Here is a 25,565-nt window from a genome sequence, read left to right as displayed (position 1 = left end):
CACTATCGATCATCCTCATTATTACAATCTGCAGATGTCGCGTTTCGTCCATGTTATGAACGGTCAATGGAGAAAATCGCAAGAAGGAGTCTGGAGATTCGACCATTATTCGGCCCTGCAAGCACATGATATTCTAGTGGGGAGAACATACCATGTTGAGGCGATTAAGGGGATGGTGAGAGATGTTTTTAGGCTTCGTGCCGAAACTCCTCTCCTACTAACCTTCCAACTGCCACCATGGATGCTCGAACCGGATGGAGCTACAACCCCCCCCCCCCCCCCACACAAAACATTCTGACAACTGCAGAAGTTGAGATGATGATCTGCGTTCACGAGTGGAATACTGAACCTAGGTTATGTGTAATATTCGGGGCGGAGGAAGTGGCAACATACCAGTTCAGATGCAGATCGCCTTTCACCATCGGACGTAGACATTTCCTTGGCGACGGTGTTACCGAAGAGCAACACATGGCCGCTGTTTTGGGCATATACTTCTTATATTTTGCGTGGAATCATACAGCTTTCATCCGAACCCGTAAGCGTGTTGGTTTTTTTTTAAAAAAAAATCTTTGTGGTTACTAAACAAACATTGCAGATATGATAAGAGGCAACGAGTTTCTGTATAGTCAAAGTGTAATGGCTGAGATATTCAACGAAGATGAAATGGTGCTTCTGTACCGATTTTCGCTTGAAATAGAAAAAGCGAAAAACAGTCTTGACCTCAATCTGGGACCAACCGTTGAATCTGGAGATCACATTGTCCCGTCTGTTGGTCGCACATGGATTGTTAATCGCGTAGACAGAGACAGAGCAAGGATGAATACGGCCAACGGTTATGGTAAGGCAAAAATAACCGTATTTTCTAATTGATTGTTTATTATTATGAAACGTACCGGAAACTATAGTTCATAAACAGATTATGTTATAAATGGGTCTTGCGCAGCACCAACATTAAGCACCGTCAACTTTGCAGAGTTTCGCCCGGTCCCCACTGGTGTACATAGCAGGACCTCCGTTCCTGCACATGCCTATGATCCAGGCTGCTACTCCCCCCCATTTTGGAACCTTGGAAGCCCGTCCAGAATATTGGGAAAGCTTAATGAATTCCAGCTATGCAGTTCAGCTACAAAGTATCTACGGAGTTCCGGGTTCTGAATACGTGGGGTACGGACCAAATGATCTCAATATAGTACCTTCAAATGTTCCCGGTTTTCCCAGAAACCATAACCCAATTCAGGCATCCTACCGGTTCCTCAACTCATGTTAAAACCATCGGCGAAACGGGGACAGAAGCAAACTTATACAAGATAGAACCCACTGCCTTGGGAAACCCTCTCAATCTGGAAAAAGGTAGTTATTTCCATGGTTGTGGTTTGAAACCAATCCAAACATACAACTTTAACACCGGTTTTCTTACACACATACAGGTGAATCGTCGAGGCAGATCACTATAGCAACATAAGAGGAGGTGGCAGGTGAAAAGAATGCTGAAAACATCGAACATGCCCATGGAGACGAGGGGAACAACGGAGGAGATGAAGGCGAAGCTTGAAGGTTCCTTACATAAATATGTCTATCGATGCTATGGTTATATGTTGTATTTTGGTTGTTGATGGTATCCCCATATGTGTAATATTTTGGCGGGGGTGGGATGAAGTTCAATGGTATTGTTTGTAAGATGGTTATCATGCGTTTGGTATTCTCTATGAAAATAGGGGTAGAAGGGATGTTAAGTTTGAAGGTGTAATGTAAAATATGTGTAAGGTACTCTGTAAGATGTTAATGCGAAATATTTTTTAAGTAAACAGCGCTGCATCGTTCGAATAATTCCAAGCTGCGGGTACAATCCAAAATTTTCTTGTACACATATATTCGTTTATTATCTTACATAACCTTAATTGTATATTATATCCGAATTTAAGCTTCAAATTTTAGAATAGTTTTTCACAAGTGAACTACGCTAGGGGCTATCATAACATATTTTGTGCGGGGTTGTAAAACGCCCAGCCTAACTGAGGATTTATGGCTGGTGACAGTGGACCCATTTCATGTGTAAAATTGTTAACAAGTGGTTGAGTAACGATACAAACCACATGAAGTAAAACAACCAACAGACATACATGAGATAAGAGTACTGATACAAACACTAGTACTTAGAACAATAACATAGAGTACCCATTCCAATAGCACATTAATGTAGAGTAAAGATAGAAATCATAGTTATAATAACAAACAACAGACAAACTTAAAAAATCCAGCAAATGAAAGACGGGATTATGGCTTCAAACGTAAGCAGAGTTTAACAACAACAACAGACGAACACCCTAGAGCTTCTTGTGGAACTCATAAATCATCACAGCTGCCCTTTGTGCCTCGTCTGGAATGAGTAATGGAGTGATAGAACTACAAGTTTGTGGTCCATACAACGCATGAGTGTGAATCAACAAACAAGCAGTCATGGCCGCTTCGGCGGGGTTGGTGTTGTGCACCACCCCTTTGACAGTTTCAACAACAACTGGCGTCTCTAGATACTAAGACAAGCAACCACAGTGTTTCAGCAAGGATGGGAACATTTCACTTACTGGAGCAAGCTCTTTGGTTAAACCATTCGCATTCATCAGTTCAGGGTTGCAGTCTAGAACATATATTTTCCCGGCAGTGAAATCAACGCAAATCCCGATCCAGTGTTTCCGTACGAAGGTGAGAGGCATGTAGAAACGTGAGGCAGTAGTGTTAGAATTCAAACTCTTCATCACCATATCGACGAGAGCCTTGGTGAAAATATACGGAGTTCCCGACTTTGCTCTCCTGAACTTTGGAAAGTTCCTAGACAACAAAACTTGAAGTCGACAATCAAGAAAAACGGTAGAGGTATGTGAGGTAGCACAAATTTGGCTGTTGACACATGCTGAAACGACCCTCATAAGAATGTCCATAACCTGTACACAGCAGCACACTGGTGATTAAATGTGTGAACAAAACTTTGTACATCATAGGTTTGAAATCAAACATTACAGACTCTGCCTGGGAGAAACCGGTTTCATTCTCCAATGTCCGTGATGCCTTGCCAGTTACGGAGAGACCAGCCACGTTTATAACGCTGAAAGGAAAACATTGTCCAGGACCACATACATTTTTAGCACACATTTAATAATAGCAATGACTAGGAAATAAATTACTCCACTGTAAAGGTTCATACCAATCTTTCCTGAGTAGAAGCTTCAGACGGAAGTACTTTTCATGAATATCTGCTAAATCATAAGTACCATTACCGAAAATCTGTCCTTCCCTGGCACGGTTAACTATGGCACTTTCACATTGATAGTCGGTGAGCAACTGAGGTGGGACGGTCCGGAGGCGCTTGCTTTTACGGCACAGTAATGTCTCTCCTCCATCTCCTACACCCTCTCCATTGTGTTTCGTACTAAGCTGATCTCCGTTCTCTCCCATCTCATCATCATCATTATCATCATGATGTCCACCAAGCTCATGAGTGAGGCCAAGTGAGAATGACAGGAGCTGAATGCGAATACAATATGAGAAGCATAATGTAATGCGTAAGACAAAAACATACAAACCAACTAATAACTGAACTAAATAGTTAATGAGTGTATGTAAGCATACAATTGGATCAAAATGTTCATGCGTCTGGCTATGAGCAGACCTCGATGAGTGATCTTCCCGCGATTATCCCACTTTTCCATTAGAAGGCATGTTAGACAGATGCGGATGTGGAGATTCAGCTTCAACCTGCAAGTACACGAACGGGGGTTGGCAAGACAGGGACAAGTTGCCGGTTTTATATACTTTAATTGAATTTTTCATACCCAAAGAATACATGTAATTGATGTCTAACAAGCAATATCAAAAAATATCTGAAAAACAAGCTATGTCTACGAAAATGTGGGTAATTCCTTCTTTTGAAAAACAACATATCTGATAGGGGATACTTAGCATGTCGATAAAATACACAAGTGGGTTACATAAAAGACGCCAATGACCTTTATAAAGGGAAGAAGCAAATTGCAAAACTTACGGGTTGAGTGTCCAACATTTCATTTCTAGTGTTGTTCTCCTCCACAGTTCCATCGAAAGGGTTGACCGATTGCTGGAAACAGGATTTGTCAGCAAAACCCTGAAATGTGAACATTAACACGTGCACATGACATAATAAACACGGAGATACCAATAACTATAAATTTGGCCACTGCCTAGGTCAATATCCGGATACAAACTACAAGTTCCGGCTAGTAGTATAAGGTTACAGATAGTGACTAGTCTGAATTGTAGTTACCAAGCTTTTAGTATAAAAAACACAGAGAGTAAATAACAATAGTTCAAGGGAAAACACTCACGAGGCATTCGTTTTCGGAAGAAGGTGGCGTTCAGTAATGACTTAAGGTTTTCCATCACATTATCGATTATCTCATCATTACCATCACGAGCAACGGGAGTTGTCTTTCTAGGAACAACTTCATCTGCAGGCCCTTCAAACGCTTCAGTCGATTTCGGAGGCTGCACAGGTGATTGCGTATTTACTGTCGGCATAGATTTCATCATCTCAGTCTTGAAAGACTGAAACATTCCTTCAACTATTGCAATAACCTTCTTTTCGTAACCAACAGACTCGACAGAGACCTCTTTCAGGGAGGAAACAACATCAGCAATATCCCCATCAATCCTGTTAAGCTCGGGGCGCAGTATAACATTTACAATAGAGGTTATTATGCTTTCGTCTTCCATGCCAACTGGTGGATCTTTAGCCTTCTTAGGAAGTCCTTTCTTTTTCCCTGCTGTTTTAGCCTTCTCACGCATCCTTTCAACATCAGCTTTGGTAACCCCTCCTCTGAACATATTTTTTGTAAATACATGGTTATCGTTAATGCAAGTAAACATAAACGACACTTTTATGTCAACAACTTCATCGGACCATACAAGCACAAACTCGTCCACCAGCCTAGCTGGGTCTTGAGGTATTATACTCCGCACCAAAACCTAACATAGCAGAAACCCACGAAGCAGCGTTCAGGTTAATAGAGTAATAACTTCGTATCATATATGAGTGGAATATACAAGTGGAAACCATACCGATTCTTTCTTGTCAACTTCGCGAGCATGTGCAAGACTTAAAGTCTTCTTCTTTGTCTTCCTTGTACCGCGATCAACATCATCTTCATCACTATCTGACTCTGAAGACGAATAAGATTCTTGCACTACTTCGGTCAGCGAAGGAACAGCTTCGACAATAACCAGCTGCAAGGCCAAAGCAAAGCCTTTGAGAGCTACTGAATTTTGGGACAGGGAGATCTCATCCTTCTTTTTGATACTAGTCATCAACATATCAAATTCTAGCCGACCCACGGGAAAGCAAAGAACTCATCGATGTCCTCAAGCAACTCAGCGTGTTCCTTCAACATCTTAATCTTCAGATTAGTAGATAACAAAACAGATGATACAATTGCAAGACAGGCTAATTTCATCCAGATATCTTTGTCGGTAATGGTTTTTTGCGAAGCATCTTAATCGCCGTCGACACACGCATCTCTTCTACACTTCCGAAGAGCTCAGGCCAGTAGGGTTTGTCGTTAATCTTTTTCTTCTTCTTCAGCTTCTGTTTTTTGGGAAACTCGCCACATGGAAGACCGATGACTATAGCAAACTCTCTGAGGGAAAATCTTATGGGCTTGTCAGCAAATCGGAACCAAGCTTCATGTCTTTTTTCAACTTTAAGTTGCCTCGATAGAAGGAATCAGGCAAATCTACCAGAGAAGCCGGGTTTCTCACCGATATCGACTAGCTTACCAAAGGATGATTCTCGGATAAACTGAATCTCCTCTTCATCGAGAGCATTCAGAATTGAGTTAATGGCGTGAGATGACTGGTATGTAAGAACCCTAACTCCGACGGGCTCCTCGCCGTCAGCGAACATCATATCGGGTAGCATCATACTCGTTTCTTCGACTTTATCTTCAGGGAATTAAAGAAACCGCTTCCTAACCATTTGATTTACTAGTGAGAATTTTTTGGGAAGCTGAATAAAATATAAGATTTTGGTAAGACAAAAAGACAATGATAGAAAAAAAGAAAAACATACAAGTTCTTTGCAAATTTCGGAAAGTTGATTCCATAACAATTGCCACGCGCATAATCATTAAATGCAAGGGAGTGTTTTGCCGGCTATCTCCGCGGTGTGTCAAACCCAAAACCTTTTACAGCCTAAACCCTAGATATCAATATTTTATACTAATAGGCGTAGTTTTGTCATTAATGAAAATTGAATCGGACCATCACCATTTTCCCTAATAAAATAAGTTTACGTAGCCATTTCCCTGATAAAATAAGTTTAACCATACAATGCAAAAACCCTTTGAATAACTTGTGCGGAAAAAGACATCTACAGAAAAAGCCATGCATTGTCATTTTTCTCAGTTAATCAATATTATTTTTAAATCCCTTTTTATTATTATTCGCTATTTATATGCCATAAGACGTTTACTTCTACACTCACCATCATCACAAAACGATGAAACTCAACGTCGTCGTATCACTCATTCTCCTTCTAATCTCAACCGCCACGTGTTGTCCACCGTCAGACCTCCGTGCACTCCTAGCTTTCCGTTCAGCACTCCACGAGCCATACCTCGGCATTTTCAACTCATGGACCGGCCAAGACTGCTGCCACAACTGGTACGGCGTTAGCTGCGACGCTGTCACTCACCGAGTCGCCGACATCAACCTCCGCGGCGAGTCAGAAGACCCAATCTTCGAGCGAGCTCACCGAACCGGTTACATGACCGGACGCATCTCTCCGGCGATATGCGACCTCGCTCGCCTCTCCGCCATAACAATCGCCGACTGGAAAGGCATCTCCGGCGACATCCCCAAATGCATCACGCGCCTCTCTTTCCTCCGTACGATCGATCTCATTGGAAACCAAATCTCCGGCGAGATTCCGAACGACATCGGGAGATTAAACCGGTTAGCTGTTTTAAACGTCGCGGATAACCGGATATCCGGTTCGATTCCGAAATCGCTAACCAACCTCTCAAGCTTAATGCACTTGGACCTCCGTACCAACTTAATAACCGGTTTAATTCCAACTGATTTCGGCCGGTTAACAATGCTTAGCCGCGCGTTACTAAGCGGTAACCGAATAACCGGTCGGATCCCCGAGTCCTTAACCAAGATTTACCGGTTAGCTGACGTTGATCTCTCGGGTAACCAATTATACGGCACAATCCCACCGTCTCTAGGCCGTATGCCGGTTCTCGCGACGCTTAACCTCGACGGGAACAAAATATCCGGCGAGATACCTCAGACTCTGATGACGTCATCGGTGATGAACTTGAATTTGAGCAGGAACTTGTTGCAAGGGAAGATACCGGAAGGGTTCGGACCAAGGTCTTACTTCACTGTTCTTGATTTGTCTTATAACAATCTCAAGGGACCAATCCCGAGCTCGATATCTGGTGCGTCGTTTATTGGTCATTTGGATCTTAGCCATAACCATCTCTGTGGGAGGATCCCGGTGGGGTCGCCGTTTGACCACCTTGAAGCGGCGTCGTTTATGTTTAACGACTGTCTTTGCGGCAAACCCTTGAAGGCTTGTTTAAAAAATTGAGTCTGTAATTTTCTTTGTTTAGACCTTATTATATTTTTATGATTATGCGTTTTAGAAAACATATTCGTGTGCTACGTTTTGTGGTGTATGCTTAATTATTATCACGATCGGCTCTACTCTAAACTTTTGTAAGTTATATTCGTAACATACAAAAATTATAATTTAGACATCATATCTAATGTACAAACGTTAAACTTATATGATTAAATTGATTACAAAATACAAATAGATAGCATCAGGCAGGGAAGATCATTATTTACTGAAACAAATAAATTAAAACGATTTTTTATTCAAAAAATAAAAATAAATTAAAACGATTCTTAATTTCTTATTTTCTCTTCCATTTTTATCATTTGCTTGAATGAAATTTTCTTTTTGAAAGACCACCTATAAATAAATAGCATTTTACCAGAGGTGACAAGAGTCAAATCTGGGAATATCCAGAATATGGTATCTATATCGAACCACACGGATACGGCTGTAATACATTTAGAGTCATGGCAAATGTATTTTCTTACATATTATATACTATAAGTACACATAACAGTGAATTCACTAGGGTGTTTCAAAAAAAAAATTCACTAGGGTTAGTGATTGAACATTTACTCTAGACCTATATATATACATATATGGGGATATATCTTAGAAATATTTAATGCGAGAAAAATACTAATTACATGAAGAAGAGGAAGGAAAAATAAAAATAAAAACATTAATAGAAAGTGGCGTGGGATGATAATAAATAACGAAGGTAGTAAATGGGCAGAAGCATTGCATGTGAAACTCTGTAAGCATTTTGCTGTGTGAGTGACCTCAGGACCTGTCGCTGCTTCACTACATCGGTCTATTCTGTCACTTGCATTCATTTCTTATTCTCTAAATTAAAAATATTTTATGTATTTTCTTAGAAATTATAATACGTATTGGGCTCTTATGAGCCCCAAATTGTTGGGCCTGTTGATGATCCATATTTGGGCTAGGCCTCGATACAATGAAACAAGAAAAACCTATCAGCTAGTAAAAAATACGTAATCATAATATTGTTGGCAAAACAAAAAAACGTCTCGCGACGGTTATTTGGTTTCATCGATTGTCTTCTTCGGATTGCCCACTCAATATTTTTGATCAATTCGATCAGACTTTTTTTTGGATGTAAATGTGAAGATCAATTCAACTTGATCAGACTTTCAATGATTAGAGTATCACCAAAAACAAACTTTATTTCGAAATTTCCAAAACTCTAAGAAAAACTTCAAATTCGACTTCAAAACTATTTGTATTTTATAATATGGTCCTTATATTTGTCATAACTAATTTGAATTTATAGAACTTTTGTAAATAACTAGCACATATATAAACACATTTCAACAATATCAATTAATAAAATATTATATTAAAATATAAAATTCAAACAAAATACATATTATTCCATAAAATAATTTTCGTAATGCATATATGATCTACTAGTGCATTTCGAAGTAAAAAGGGCTCTCCTCATTTTCACTTTGTAGATTGCAAGCTATAAATTGTTGAAATCGATGATATTAATACTCATGAATATATTCGATACGAACAATAAATAATTGTACGAAAAAAACATCAAAACAACAACAACAACAACCATCTTTAATTAAACAAAAAAAATAGACAATATTTGAAAAAATTGAAGGTTCCGGATCAAAGTTACCTGACTATTAATGTTGTTGTAATATTTAAATTTGTGTAATAATTATGTCTTCATGTAATTTTAAAAGCTTTTTTGTTAAGTTTCTTTTTTATATTATTGTTGTCTAAATCTTATTTTAAAGTTTTATTTAATTTTATGTGTAAAAATTAAATTCTATAAACAAAATTTAAAATATTTATAAGATATGGATTAAAACAATAAAAGAGAAAATATTTATGAGTCATAAATGTGATGTGTAATTGTAGGGACCAAAATACAAATAAAAATATGAAACTTCAAATTTGAAGTTTTGAGTAGTGAAAATTCAAATATAGAGTTTCACTCATCAAAACTTCAAATTTGAAATTCTTTTTTGGAGGACAAAAAACTTCATATTTAAAGTTATAGAGTATCTTTTGGAGATGCTCTTATGTGTCTCTTATTCTTTTCAGAGCATCTCCAAAAGAAACTCTATAACATCAAATATAAAATTTTTTGCTCCTTAAAAAGGAATTTCAAAACTCTAAATTTAGAGTTTTAAGAAATGATAATTCATATTTGAAGTTTCACTATTCAAAACTCTAAATTTGAAGTTTCATCTTTTTATTTGCATATTGGTCCTTATAATTAATTATACATCACATTTATGATTCTTAAGTATTTTCTCATTTATAGTTTTAATCTTTAAATTTTTTGTATATCTTAATATTTCAAATTTTTTCATAGATTTAAATTTTACATATAAAGTTAAATAAACATTTCAAAATAAGATTTATAATATTTTAAAACTAGAATTAGACAACAAGAATATTATAAAAAAAATTAATAAAAGAAATTTAAAAAGATACATAAAGACATAATTATTACACAAAATTAAATATTACATCAACACTAATAGTCTAGTAAATTTGCTCCGGAACTTCTAAAATATTGTCTAAACAAATTTTGTGTAACCGAAGATGGAGTATTACGGAAATAATTTTATGTAATAATGTGGTATTTTGCTTGTAGTTTAATATTTAATTATGTGTTTCTATTTATAATCTTATATCTTAGTGTAATATTTTGAAAAATTAATATTACTATATTATTTTTATATATGTGCTAGTTATTTATAAAAGTTTTATGGATTTATATTAATCATGACAAATATAAGGATCATAGTATAAATTACAAATAATTTTGAAGTTAAATTTGAAGTTTTGCTTTTGAAGAAAAACACTTTGAAACTTCAAATATAGAGTTTTTCAAACTCTAAAATAGAGATTCTTTTTGGAGACGCTCTCAAGGAGAACTTTATTTACAGCAGATTAAGATTAGTTTATCTTCCTTTCAATTCAATGTTGCAGTTTCCGTTATGGATTTTATGGCCATGATCGATGAAAAGACAACCACGCAAATTGTGCTGATTTTCGAATCAAGTAATTTGTTATGGAGAAAACGTCCACCAGAAAAACCGCCATGATTTGAGATGTAAAAGAAGATCTAGAAATTGAAGCAAGAAGTTTGATGTTGTCCAAGAATAAATTTTCCAAGACTTATATTTTGATAAAATATATTTGGTATCAAAGCATAACGCTAAAATCATCGATCACATCATGAAAGAGACGACAACCCCAAGGTGAAGATATTCATACAATCGTTAAAAATTGGCCTTTCCAATCTTTATTTCTTACGGTTGAATAAAATTTTTTTTTATATATATATATATATATATAAATAAATATCTAAATTGGATTAGTATCAATATAATACAACAAAGAGAATTAATGTTTCTAATGCGACACAGATTTAAAGATTGCAAGAAAATCAATAGATTTGATGCTCTATTAACAAAGATTTCTCGAAAGAGAATCATTTTCTCGCTCTATACCATGGGTTCTGTTGTTTTATGTCATTTTATTTATGTATTTTGTTATGTTTTATTTGTAAAATTTCCTTACAAAATTATTAATAAAGTTAAGTTGTTAAAACAAAAATCATAATATTGTTGGCCAAAAGTTTTACTTACCTTTATAATATGTTTTGAGAGTTAGCTTCAAAATTACAAACTGCTCCTTTTGACCTTATTTAGGAAGTAAAAGCTGAGTAACATATGGCTAGTCTGGTTCCATTTCGGTGGAATGCATGATACCCTTATATAATTCAAAAAAAAAAAAAGCGGAGGAACATAAGCATTTTTCTATATTATTAAAATTGAAGTACGAATATGAAATTACCCTTAAAACAATTTTTTAATTACATACTAATGACACTGAAAGCTACCTAATCCTAACTTTCACCATTTATTGTTTTTGCTATCAATTAAAATAACCATAAACATACCTAAATCAGTTTCAAACTAATTAATGTTGAAACTAATTAAATTTGTTGCATTCAAACCTTAAACTACCATTACTTAACGATGCCAAAAATAAAACAAGACATCCAATTATTACAAGAGTACGTATTTATAAATGTCTTTTTAAAAATAAATGTATTTACTACAGTTACGTTTTAGATTTATAAAATATTGATATTAATGACTCAAGTATATTTATTTCCACACTCGGATACCTTTGATATATAGAATAATTAAACAAAGAAATAGTTGATTTACATAAGCAACCCACGTATACTAACGAAAATACACTATTTTCAAATTTGTAAATATAGTTTTGCAGATTACACGATTCTGTTTTTTTATATAAATGTATTCAAGTGCATTGTAGTGGGATCTCAGTAAACGGATGTTTGCCAATAACTAAGGCGGACGAATGTATGTTTCTATCATATTAAACATAAAGTAACTAATTAATGTATATGGGTGTTTCTCATTAACTAATAAACAATTAAGTAATAAACATGAAAAAAATAAAATATAATGTTAAAAATAAAGTAACTAATTAATTTACATAAACGTAAAATAACGAGTAAAAAGTACCTAAATCGATTTAGGTATCCATTTACTAAATTTAGGACAAAATATTATTTTGCAGCTATGTAGCTATATTAATCATTATTTATTAGTAATAACTAAGAAATAAAAGTCATATAAATAAAATACAAATTAATATGTAAATATATTATTTTACGTATATTTTCATATGAATAATAGCCCAATGCAAACCTGAAATGATAAATATTGATGAGTATAAAATATATAGCACCAAAATTTAAATACACATATATAACAGTATCATTATACATTAAAATTTTGATTCATACAAAAAATACACTTATGTAGAAGCACATATCATATTCTAAAAATGGGATGATATAGTTGACGGTTCAAAAAAAAAATTACTCAATATGAACTATTCAATTATTGTGTTTAGAAATTTTATATTAAATAATTATTTAATACACATAAAATTTTAACATATATACTACCATTTGTAAAAGATAACAAATTATTTACAAAAAAGTAAAAAGGAATACCCGTCTGGGTGCACGAGTCAAGTTTTAGTTTGAACTTAAAACGAAACATCAGTTTAATTTACAATTCAATTTTCATTTGTAAGAATTTTGGTACATATTGCAGGTGCAGCCACATATTAGTATACATACTGCAGATGCAGCCACATTAAAATGGGCAACAAAAAAAAATATTCTTTATCTCAGAATAGTTCGTACATTTTGATTGATATCTTTGAATTTGATTATAAATTCAGAACCTCATAGTTCTATTATATCCAAGTAATAAACACATTCAATTAATTAATGAAAAAAATACTTATTGAATATGTTCCATATCAAATATATTCCATTAATATAATTTACAGAAACATTAATAAGAACTCAACATGATGGTACACAAGAAAACAAACTCATTGACTTAGTCGTTGTACACATACTTTCTCATAATACAAAAAAGAATGTAATTGTGAATAAATAGTACAATTTTACAGATCTAACATTTAATTATGAATTCAAAACCTCATGAATCTATTATATTCAAGTATAAACATTAAACAATAATTCAAAACATATATATTCTTCCAATAGTTAACCATATTTTTAATTATCGAGTATGATATATAATGCTTCCTGAAAACACATACATAACTATGGATTTTTATTATTCAAACAATGCTGATTAATTTTTTACAATATATACAATACAATAGAGATTGTATATATGCTGTATGGTGTAAGGGAATGGTATTATTAATGATACGAATGGAATATAAGCTGCATACTAATTAAGCGATGACAAAACTAAGAAAGATTTGACCACGAATTACGATCCACAACAATGTCATTAGATTTATTAACTTTTATTAAAGATTCCAAAGATGACCAAAGACGTTTTACTGCAATCAGGCACAAGAGTTGCAGAGACGAGACACCTATTTGTTGGATGAAGCGATTGTGTCAGTCTAGTCATTGTCCGCTTTTAACACCCAATATCGACACATATATCCACAAGAGATCAAATGGATAGGCATCTAAATGTGGGGAGCTGACCAAAGTGATATGAGTTCACAGCCAATCAGTTCAAGAGGGAGTGGCCATGGGGCAGAGTAAATCGAATAAATTAAGTTCCAGAACGGGAAGGGTCAAGGGTTCAAGTTGGACATAATATGATGAGAGGGAGAAAAAAATAATCAGGCTTAAGACGAGTGTTTTGTGTACAATGAGCCACACATCTAAAGATCAGAATATTATGCATGAACAATGATTAAGAGGCCCAGAGGAAGAGGAAGGGGAGAAACCAGCAATGATAGCATCGTTAGACTTCTTCCCCATGCCTTTCTCGCCTGTACAGAGGGCGCGGAAATTCTCTGCCATCCGTGGGTCGTGTCGGCAAAGAGCTCCATCACGATCCGACCAACAGGTTTGCCGCACACAGTCATATCAAAGAAAACCTTAGGGTTAGCCTTTCCTGGAGATGGATAAGGAAATGGATAAGGAAGTTTAGGGTTTTCAGATTCATATTCCTCCTTAACACCACCAGCTTGAGGTGGTACGAGTAGGCCAACAGGGTTAAGCTTAATTGTGAATCCACCACCAGCCTGAGGATAAGCACGGGCTTCATTAACGTATAGTCTACGGTCAATCTGTTGTACGAGTCCGCCAACAGGGTTAATGTGAAATGTCAACTCACCACCTACTGGAACGGTAAGCCTATAGTCTGCTGCTGTTGTGCGAATATTAACTTCCATTTTCCGAGAAGGAATCAGAGAAATATTAGGGTTTATGGGACTATGGGAGGCCTTCGTCGTATGGCACCAAGTGATGAGTATAAAAAGAAGAAAACAAATCGCGCAAAATGATATTATCTTGATTTTAGGAGGATTGACCGAAGAATTCCGTTTCATTTTAAATATATAAATGATGATAAGGTCTCGAATTATAAATTACCAAATCCAGTGGTATTTTATTGCTATGTTTAAAATACTTCTCCATATTTAAAATGGTAAGACCTTCTCCCAAGATGATGTGAGATCAATATTTACATAGGATACTAGGGTTGGTTCGTCCTAAGGGGCGGGAAGTTATAATAAAAACTATTTTATATTAATTTTATGAAACATTATAAAACATTGTATATCGAAAGCGATTTGTAATGAATAGAATTCTGAGATCATATTGTTTTTTATAATAATCATTTTTTTGTTTCAATTAAAGTTAAAGTAATCTTCATTATTCTTTATATTTCAGAGTAAAGAATTTATATCTTCATTACATGTAAATTATTTGATGTTTTGTTAAGTTGGTTTGCATAATTTAATTGTGGTTTTTAGCTGTAAGATTTTGTTGGTGGTATGATTTTATTATTATTTTGTTTTGGTCGTTATTCATGAATCATGATTAGTTTGAATAATTTCTTCTTATGCTTAGATTCCTTGTGCATAGTTTGGTGCTTGTTATTGATTTGAAATGTAGGTGCAGTGTTTTGGATTCGGTTTTGTTTTACAGGTAGATGCCATGTAAACACTCAGATGTGTGATTAAGCAATCTAATACTTTTTTGAGTTAGTGATTCTCCAATTTTAGTCCAAATAGTTAAGAGTTAGGAAGGTTAGTATTTGAAGGTGGTGACAGGTTTATACAACACTTTGGTTTGACCCGTTGGCTTTATTTATCTAAGCCCATACTATATGTTAAAGATGTAATGATGACAATACTGTAGACAATCCTTCACAATGACATGGTTAAAAGATGTTAGTACAGCCTAGGTTGAGACAATACGCATAGGATGAGAAAACAATCTCTACAATTACTGTGAGAATACATTACCCCAATAGCATTGTCATCATTACATCTTGAACATGTAAAAGATGTGAAACCCTTCTGTAGCTTTTGATAGCACTTAGAACGGGAGAAGGAGCACCATCCATTGATTGTCTCAATTTCACTGAATTTGGCTTTGCAAAGGAACTCAAAAGTCTGCAGGTATAGACACGTAGAGGAAGACTTGAACGATAAATTTTAGATGAGACAAAAATGAATCCACGATTGCAGTACCAATAAGTAAATTACGTACCTGAGGTGGGGAAACGAAGATATGGAGCCAGACCAAGACCAACCTAGTCTAGAGGGGATAAAACAACAGTTGTAAGAAAGTTATTAATAAAATATTAGGATGAGGTTAGACTTTCTTACACTTTAAGAAAGTTCTTGCTGGCTTGAGTTTCCTGATCATAATAAGAGTGTATTCTGGACGTTGCGCTGAGGAATAAGCAAACACAAATTTGTACTATCTGTAGAACGAAACTAAACAAAGTAAGAATTAACTATTGTTAATCACTTTATGAAAGTGAATTCTCAGTTTACTAAGAAACTCAGATTCAACTAACAATATCCATACATGTATCTAACAAAGAATACAAAGGAATGTCCTCAAAGCATTGACCAATTTTGAGCATCTAAAAGAAGATGATCAGCAGATTTAATTTGGCAAAAAGGAGAGAAATTTATGGATTCTTAAAAGAAACATTAAAAACTGCCCAAAAAAAAAACAAAAAGGTAAAGAGAAAAGTAAAGACATGAGCTCCTTCATGAGAGTTGTGAGACCTATAGTTCTCTGCTCTTGGCTTCTTCATGAGAGTTGTGAGACCCAGAAGCTAGCAGCCTTTCTTTACATTGCCAGTCTCCCAAAATCCCAGGAGAAGAACTTTGACGGTGTAGCCGGCTTTCAAATCGGAGTGTAGTTGAGACACGTTTGCCATTCCAATCTCTGAAATTTTTGGAAAGAAAATGATTTAGGGGAATGAACTAATGAAATTCACAGATGGGAACTCACATCTTTATAAAGAAGAGGAAGCGTTTCGACTGATGAAGAAGAATCTCAACCGGCGCAATCGAAACCCTCCGAACGGATTAAACTCGTCGATTTCACCAAACCCCATCGCTCGAATGGCGGAAAAAAAATCTTTAGAAGAAACCCAATAAATGTCGCTAAATACTTAATGAAACGCAGAGTTGTAGACTATGGGACACGTGTCGCCACGACGTCGACCGAATTGATGACGTGGACACACTGGGAGAGAAGGAAAGTGTAATTTATATATAAAGATACTCCCTCCGTTTCATATTAAGTGTCGTTTTAGAGAACTTTTTTTGTTACAAAATAAGTGTCGTTTTCGATTTTCAATGCAAAATTTATTAATTTTATGCAAAATTAATTTTTCTGTTAGTTGAAATATGGTTAGGTGTATAGGTAATAGTTTTTTTTTATAGAAAATGTACAAAATTAATTTTTTCCTTAATCCGTGTGCCGAAACCTTAAACGACACTTATAATGAAACAGATAGAGTATATTTTTAGACGAAGTTGTTAAGATTAACCTAAAATTTTGTTCACAAATAATTCAATTATTTATATAAAATATGAATATACATTTTGGAAATATCATTTAATCAAAGAAGAGTCTAATCGAACCCCCCCCCCCCCCCCCAACTCCCATTTTATTGCAAATAATGAAAAAGTAAAAAATAGTTCATGATAATTGATAAATATGACTCTTGATGTTGTCATCAATAGGAATTGGCTGGAATCCTGCAAAAATTATAAAATCGATCACTAAGGATCATTCCTCTTCGTAGATATATATTTAATAATCTCGGTGGGAAATAAACAGAACTCTATTACATATTAGATTTGGTGTATTTCTTTTTTTTTTGGTCAAACAGATTTGGTGTATTTCTAAAAACCTATATTGACCGCGTGCGAATAGGTTTCTTGGTGGGTGGCGAAGTCTTGGTGGTAATTTAGATAAGCTAGCTATTGTTATCAAATGAAAACGAAATAGGAATTATGTAACCTAAAATCTCAATAACTTGATTAAAGATGATGAAAATTAGAAAGAAATATGAAGAGAGCCACATGAAATTACCAGGTTTTACAAATAAAATAAATTTCTGTCTTGGTAATCTCTTGGGTTTCTTGATATATAAAGCATATTAGTTTTAGTTGTTTAGAACTACTTTGGGTCCATACCAAAGGTGAAAAAAAAAAAAAAATTTGGGCTTCCCTAAATGCCTTTTCCATCTTTCAGTCCAGATCTCAGGATCTCAAGTTGGTTCGTCTTTTCATCGGAGATGCGATGGGCGCTTTTCTGTTTTCCTTTTTAGAGCTTAAGGATCCAAGGATCCTTGTAAGATTACCTTACAGTTTCAACAATAAATCATAGATGAGAAAAGCCTAACAATTTTGGCCTGGTGTAAATGTAAACGAACAACTTGTTAAAAAAGAATCACAACTACACAGGTGCTGTTAGCTGAACCAATATGGGGATAAACATCCTCTAGTGCACCACATACATATCAAACTGAAAAACTGATAAAGCATATGTGAAATTGTGAATCCATCCTGATTTTTGTGTATGTATCTTAGAAAGTAGAACCCCAATTTATAATTGTATCAAGCCGATCCATGTATATTGATTTCAGTTTTACCTTGCTTTGATTTATGGAAAAAATAACTAAACAAAACAGAAAAAGCCGAAAAGATTTGCTTTTATAACTTGGCTAGCAGTCAAGGATCGATTATCCACGGGTGTGAGAATGAGGGCCTGGGGAGTAAGGTAAGTTTGTATATTCTGTGGCGAGCCCGAAGAATCATGGGACCATCTGTTTTTTGCATGTCCCTACACGTATGGTTTATGGTTACAGATCGTAGGTTCTTTATTGCGTCCGGCTCCCACACCGGATTGGAATGAGATTATGGCTATGATCCTTAGCCTGAGGCATGATAGAGTTACTTCTATCCTACTGAGATTAGCTTTCCAAGTGACCATTTACTATACATGGCATGAGAGGAATGAACGAAGGCACACCCAGAAAGCTCGACCAGCACAGCAGCTCGCGAAATTGATTGATAAGACCATAAGGCAGAGGATATTATCGACCCGCTACCATGAGAAAAGAGGACTACAGGGGTTGCTTCAATGCTGGTTTAGCGCCCACTTTGGGTATGGATGATTTTGTTTCACAATTCTTATAAGTCTTATAAATTTTTGTAAATAACCATTTTTTATTCATTGATGATCAATAAATTTAACATTTCATAAAAAAAAAAAAACCGAAAAGATGTCAGAACCAAACAAAAAAAATTATTTAGTATTCCAAGTTTATGGACAGAAGTGTTAAAGAGCCGGGTTTTAAAATGTTCTATTTGGGCCATAACAAGATTAATACAAAACAAGATCATTAATTGACCGATAATCAACGATGTGGTTACTGGTTAAACCGACAGTTACTTAAGAGAAAGATTCAAGAGAAACCGTACATGGCCAAAATGATTTATCTTAAATTTAATGATGAGAAAATTACCTAAGATAAGCCCAAAAATATCATCATTAGCTAATATGACTCCCTAATATGACTCCCCAAAATTGAAATTATTTAGATAACCTATTTATTTGTTTTCTTTTTCACTAATACCAAAATTACCGTTACTACAATTTCGAATATTGCTTAAAAATGACTTAATACTAATTCAAAATATTATTTTATTAAGTATTAAAATTTTAATCAAACTACATTTCTCTTTTTTTTAAACATACTTTACAGTACACATAATAATTATATTTTTTTGAAGAGGTCATTAATAATTATATTGTTTAATCTCACATATTTTACTTATGCTCCAAATCGAAGTCGTCGTTTATCTCTCTGTAGTTAATCTCACATATTTTACATATTTCCTCTGATAAATTCATATGGTTGTTGTCAAAAAAATTATATATGGTTAATGCACGATATTAAAATATACTCCCTCTGTTTCATTATAAGTGTCGTTTTAGGTTTCGGCACGCGGATTAAGGAAACAATTAATTTTGTACATTTCCTATAAAAAAATACTATTACCTATACACCTAACCATATTTCAACCAATAGAAAAATAAATTTTGCATAAAATTAATAAATTTTGCATTGAAAATCGAAAACGATACTTATTTTGTAACAAAAAAATTCTCTAAAACGACACTTAATATGAAACGGAGGGAGTATAAAACTAAGCAGACATAATTTTATTTAGCCTTATGAACGAGAGGCATATTTGCGTTTACCTAGTTGGCAGACTTGCACAATGTCTATATGTTATTTATATACTTCAAATACAAAACATGCAGCCTTATGTTTAGTCTACATAAATACAGAGGACTTTCACGAAGTCTACAAAAACATTTGGATTTAACTAAATCTACCTATGTAAGTCCACAAGCTCAAAATTTTGGAAACAGATAGAAATTCGTAGATTTCAAGGTAGTCTACCAAACATCCATAAAACAAGAGTAAGTTTGCAAAATTGATTTTTAGAGTCTACCAAAATCTTTTAGATTTCATGACTGTCTACCAAGTATCTGTAGACTTATATTTTGATCTACCAAAAACTTGTAGATTTTGTTAAAGTCCACTGAATATATGTAAACTAAATATAAATCGGCAAAAGTAGTTTTTAAAGTCTACCAAATTTTGAAGATTTGCTAAACGTCGGTTGAATGTTTGCAGACTTAGGCACACGTCTACCTATGCATTATGCCAAACACACATACTTCAAAGTCCTTTAACTGCAAAACCTACACACATGCTAGGAGGCGACAAAAGGCGATGGCGGCTTTTTGAGATTGAGATCTTCATTGGGATCTCAATCTTCCTCTGATCTGCGTTCATTGACGTTAGATCAGCCTGTCTCTTCTCCCTTTCGTGTGTAGAATCAGTTGTTCTCATCTGAAGAAGTTTCTCTTGTTGTGGCTTCTTTTGCAAGCAATCTGCTGTTCGTTTCGGTCTCAGAGGTACCCGATCTATATTCCAATCCTGATCTTAAGTCTGGATCTGGTCTTTTTAGCGTCATTGGTACTGTGTGTTACGGGAAGGACACCATGGCCTCGTCTCATCGCTTCTCTTCTGCTCCTATGGCAGATACCAAAGGCAAAGGTATTTTGTATGAGGAGGAAGATGAGCCTATTCAACTGGTAGAGGATGATGATCCACACACCATTCGTGAGTTTAGCATGTCTCTGATTGGTAAGATTCTGAATCCTAAGAAACAGAACGTTGAGAAGCTAATCAAATCCATGCCTACACAATGGGGGATGCAAGACAAAATAACTGCGAATGACTTAGGCAATGGAAGGTTCCTCTTCAACTTCACTACGGAGGAGGATTTACAGTCGGTGCTCAGTCAAGAACCTTTTCATTTTAATTTCTGTATGTTCGTCTTGGTCCGCTGGGAACCTATCGTACATGATGAATATCCCTGGAACATACCATTCTGGGTGGAGATCACAGGTATTCCATTACACCTATGGACAGTGACGAATCTGAAGCGCATTGGTGGAAAGCTTGGGCACATTGATACAATGGAGCTAGCGGCCGGACGTCTTCTTGTGGACGTTGATACGAGAAAGCCTCTGATCTTTACCAAGAAAATTCAGTCTCCAGGGGGTGATGAGGTCTCGATTCAGTTCACATATGACAGACTTTTTAAACACTGCTCTTATTGCGGTTTCCTAACCCATGAAGCTGCAAACTGCACTAAGAAAATGGAGGATCAGCGACAGCAAGCTAAGGAAGCAGGGGTGTTCTCGCGGGTTCAACTTCCCTTCGAACCACAAAACCGCCAATCTTTGTTGGAGGATAGAACTAGGCGCGACCTTTATCACAGCCATAGAGATCGCAAGAATGATACATGGAAGGATCATGAAGCTGTCAAACCAGCGACTGCTGCATACTCGCGCAGCTCTCGTGAGAATCGCGACCGAGTTGAGCATGATTACAGTGAACGGCGTCATGAGCGCTTGGTGGAGAGACCATTGCGTAGGCCAGGAGACAATCGGTGGTCTCACTCTGGGTCACGCCACAGTCAGTGATATGTACCCTATCACACCAAGAAACCACAAATATGGAAAGAAAAGATCAGCCGTGTGGGGTGTAGTAGCAGTAACATCTCAACTGATATTGAAGTAATGGAGCTTGGTCATCATGATGACACTTACCAGGACAGATTATTAAAGATAGCTGAAGAGTGTTCTGGTAATGAAAATGCTCCTCGAGGTTCTGGTAAGAAGCTTGCAAGCACCATTGTGTCACCATATCACGCGAGTAATGAGAATGATGTCAACGTTACGTTCCGAAGTAAAAGCTCTACACGTGCTATTGATTTCTCTCCTATGGAGAATGTAACACGTGATATTGACTTCTCTCATATGGAGAATGAGATGCATAATAACGATTTAAATAAAGGTCAAATCATAGAAGCTTTGCATGACATGGATATTGGAGGATCAAGCGTGGGGGCTCAACTTCACGATGCAAGTATGGATGTAGATGCGACAGATGATGATGACGTGGATCTACTTGGAGAGGAACTCAAAGAAATGGAAGAGCCTCATCACATCGCATCAAGCTCAAACGAAGTGGCAAGAGGTAGTAAGGCCAGATCGTCAAACAAAGGTCCTTCACGCCATGGCATTCTACGTGGAATGCCAGTTAGAAAAGCAGAATTCCTTCGGCGAGATTCTCCAAGGAAACGTTCTAAATCCATTGGTATACCTTCTTTGGGGGAAACCGAACACCAGCGCCATGTCCGAAATAGCAGTTCAAAGAAAGCTAGAACAAGTTCTCATAAGTCTACTGAGTTGGAGGGGTCCAAAAAAACCCCCAAAATTTATTCATGAAGACACTCAGTTGGAACTGCCGAGGGATTGGGAACGACCTCACAGTTCGACGCCTTACGGAGATGTGTCAGAAGCATCGCCCAGGACTTGTGTTCCTTTCTGAGACAAAGAACAGAAGGCTGCTGTTGCAAAACATTCAAGCCGACTTAGGTTTTGATCATTTGTTTACTGTTGAGCCACTTGGACTCAGCGGAGGTTTAGCTTTATTTTTTATGGATGAATTTCAAGTTAATGTTTTATTTTCAAATAACCGTATGATTGACATTGAGGCAGTCATTGATGGAATAAAAGTCTATATGACATTTGTTTATGGGGACCCTGTATTAGATAGACGAGATCAAGTTTGGGAACGTCTTACGCGTTTCTCAACAACAAGAAATGGACCTTGGTTCATGATAAGAAATTTTAATGAAATCACATGTCATAATGAGAAAGCAGGAGGGAGACAACGTCTTGATAGTTCATTCCTCCCCTTTAAGCAGATGCTTAATGACTGTGGGATGCTAGAGTTTCCTTTCACGGGGGATATGCTCTCTTGGGTAGGGAAAAGAGCAGGAGGAACAACTGTTCGATGTCGCTTAGACAGAGCAGTTGGAAATGCGGATTGGCATGAAAAGTTTCCTCACTCTACTGTGAAGTATATGAGGTTATGGGGATCAGACCATCGTCCGATTCTTGCAGAAATACTCATAAAGCCGACGAGAAGATCAAAAAAGTTCAAATTCGACAGAAGATGGCTAGACAATGAAGAACTAAGGCAAGTCATTCTTAAGGGATGGAAATCTCCTGATCTTCCCCCCAATGCGAGTGTAATGGAACATATCTCTAGCTGCCGAAAAGCCTTGAGTGAGTGGAGGAAGCAACACAATATTAATTCGGCAAAGCTAGTGGAGGAGCTCAAGGAGAAAGTTGAGGGTTTATACGCAGATGATAATGCGACGACTGAGGAAATTGCAGCAGCGTTGAAAGAACTCTCTGATGCTCTTAAAGCAGAAGAAATGTTCTGGAAACAGAAGAGTAGAGTGTTTTGGCTGAGAGAGGGAGATAAAAATACAAAATTCTTCCATCCCCTAACAAAGCAACGGAGAGCAAGGAACAAAATCACGCAACTACTAGATGCAAATGGTAACATAGTTGAGGATGAGGAAGGTCTAGTAGCCATTGCTACTAGCTATTTTCGGCAAATCTTTGAGTCTTCTATCCCAGAGGACATTGAAGAGGCGCTATCTGAAGTCCCTACGATGATTACGGGGTCAATGAATGACAGCCTTACAGCTCCTGTTTCTGAATGGGAAATCAAACTAGCTCTTTTTGCCATGCATCCAGATAAGGCGCCGGGACCAGATGGGATGACTGCACTTTTTTACCAAAAGTTTTGGGATATAGTCAAGGAGGACTTAACTCTTATGGTTAATAAATTCCTTGTTGATGGGACTGTGACCAATGGTCTGAATGATACAAATATATGTCTTACACCAAAGACAACTAAGCCCAATGACATGGCTCAATTCAGACCCATAAGCTTGTGCAATGTCAGCTACAAGATCGTCTCTAAGGTCTTATGCCAGAGACTAAAGAAAGTCTTGCCAGGTTTGATATCAGAAACCCAGTCAGCTTTTGTCGCGGGAAGACAGATTTCAGATAATATCATGATTGCTCAAGAAATGTTTCATGCCTTGCGCACTAAACCAAGTGGACGTAATAAGAGGATGGCCATCAAGACATACATGAGTAAAGCATATGATTGGATGGAATGGTCGTTTATTGAAGTTGTGATGCGAAAGATGGGTTTCTCCGAAACATGGATCACCTGGATCATGAGGTGCATTACATCGGTAAAATATAAAGTTCTTATGAATGGGCAGCCAAGAGGGAATATTGTTCCAGGTAGAGGATTGCGTCAAGGAGATCCTTTGTCTCCTTTCATTTTTATTCTGTGCACGGAAGCGCTCGTTAGCCTTCTTAATCATGCAGAGAACCAAGGGAAGATAACGGGTATGCGTGTCACATGCGCTTGTCCTTCGGTATCCCACCTTCTCTTTGCTGTTGATAGCCTTTTCTTCTGTAAGGCGGAGCCCCGTGAATGTGAAGAAGTAATGAAAGTAGTCAGGACATATGGTGAAGCATCTGGCCAATGTATTAAATCGAGCGCATCGACCTGGATATAAGCGACCAGTCCGATCACTCGGACGACGGTGCTGACATCCACCCAAGAAGAACGTAAAGCCAGTCCGCTCGGCAGGACGCGTCCTTTGAAAGACCCATGACTGAGGAAGAAGAAAACCTCTATTGGGTAGAACAAGAGGAGCTGGCCGAAAAGCAGGCCAGGATCCACCGCAGCCAACACAGACAAGCTTAGGAGACTGCCAAAAATCCTGATGAGATCCACGATCTCCGCGAGTACATCGCGAAAACCGCAGCAGAGGTGAAAGCGGTGAAATCACAAATCCACCACGCGACAAGCGCTGCGTCCGAGATCGACAGACTTCTCGAGGAAGCACGCAAAACCCCGTTCACTGCCCAGATTACTGAGACCAACGTCTCGGACCCAGGGAAGATCAAAATTCCCATCTACGATGGCACCACCGACCTGAAAGCGCACCTGCAGTCTTTCCAGATCGCGATGGGGAGGTGCAAACTTAAGGAACGTGAACGAGACGCTGGCTACTGCCTCCTCTTCTTCGAAAACCTCAAAGGAGCCGCACTCGAATGGTTTTCTCGCCTAAAACGAAATTCCATCGGAAGTTTCCGCCAACTTGCTTCAGAGTTTCTCAAGCAGTATTCCATGTTCATGGACAGAGAAACCTCGGACGTCGATCTCTGGAGCCTGTCTCAAAGAGAAGTCGAGCCACTTCGCGAGTTCATGAACAGATTCAAGCTAGTAATGGCAAGAGTCAACGGGATCAGCAACAAAGTGGCGATCGATGCTCTGAAGAAAACTCTCTGGTACCGGTCAAAATTCCGGCAATGGATATCCCTCGAAAAACCAAGAACGATTCAGGATGCTCTTCATAAGGCAACACACTTCATCGTAATGGAATAGGAGATGAAAATCCTCTCCCAGAAGTACAACCCGTAGAAGACGCCCACAAAAAAAGAAAAGCTCTCGAAATGACAAGTATGTCCACCACGAGGGAGAAGACGTCCAGGGCGAGCACAACTACACTA

At 36.8% G+C, this 25,565-nt stretch overlaps 2 protein-coding genes and 1 long non-coding RNA gene across 3 annotated transcripts; 1 reads left to right on the top strand and 2 right to left on the bottom strand.

Annotated features, from left to right (window-relative positions):
* Positions 1-2,324: 2,324 nt before the first annotated feature.
* On the bottom strand, positions 2,325-5,932 carry LOC125580015. The gene is made up of 10 exons (XM_048743946.1): positions 5,764-5,932; positions 5,358-5,470; positions 5,089-5,253; positions 4,414-4,995; positions 4,037-4,135; positions 3,697-3,750; positions 3,200-3,519; positions 3,016-3,100; positions 2,583-2,939; positions 2,325-2,531 (listed from the first exon to the last, which is right to left on the bottom strand). The coding sequence occupies exons 1-10, from the start codon at positions 5,930-5,932 to the stop codon at positions 2,325-2,327; spliced, it is 2,151 nt and encodes a 716-aa protein (XP_048599903.1).
* A 552-nt stretch (positions 5,933-6,484) lies between these two features.
* LOC106383010 (DNA damage-repair/toleration protein DRT100) lies at positions 6,485-7,793 on the top strand. Its single transcript, XM_013823117.3, has one exon. It carries the CDS (start codon positions 6,524-6,526, stop codon positions 7,619-7,621), a length of 1,098 nt encoding a protein of 365 aa, XP_013678571.2. The 5' UTR covers positions 6,485-6,523; the 3' UTR covers positions 7,622-7,793.
* Positions 7,794-15,387: 7,594 nt separating this feature from the next.
* On the bottom strand, positions 15,388-16,781 carry LOC106400046. Its single transcript, XR_001280230.3, has 4 exons — positions 16,518-16,781; positions 15,878-16,451; positions 15,759-15,806; positions 15,388-15,661 (listed from the first exon to the last, which is right to left on the bottom strand). It is a non-coding gene; the product is annotated as an uncharacterized LOC106400046 (long non-coding RNA).
* Between the last annotated feature and the right edge of the window lie 8,784 nt (positions 16,782-25,565).

This window comes from Brassica napus, chromosome C1, assembly GCF_020379485.1.
Source record: "Brassica napus cultivar Da-Ae chromosome C1, Da-Ae, whole genome shotgun sequence".
NCBI lineage: Eukaryota > Viridiplantae > Streptophyta > Magnoliopsida > Brassicales > Brassicaceae > Brassica > Brassica napus.
Note: the sequence above shows the minus strand (reverse complement) of the source record. Positions and strands in the feature narration are given on the sequence as shown.

Excerpts from the sequence above, each read along its gene's own strand:
- LOC125580015 (XM_048743946.1), bottom strand. The coding sequence starts at position 5,932 with ATGATGTTCGCTGACGGCGAGGAGCCCGTCGGAGTTAGGGTTCTTACA. Across the intron at positions 5,254-5,357 it reads AGTTCTTTGCTTTCCCGTGG|CTGGTTATTGTCGAAGCTGT; the intron begins GTCGGCTAGAAT and ends TTGGCCTTGCAG. Across the intron at positions 3,101-3,199 it reads CTTCTACTCAGGAAAGATTG|CGTTATAAACGTGGCTGGTC; the intron begins GTATGAACCTTT and ends TTTTCCTTTCAG.
- LOC106383010 (XM_013823117.3), top strand. The coding sequence starts at position 6,524 with ATGAAACTCAACGTCGTCGTATCACTCATTCTCCTTCTAATCTCAACC.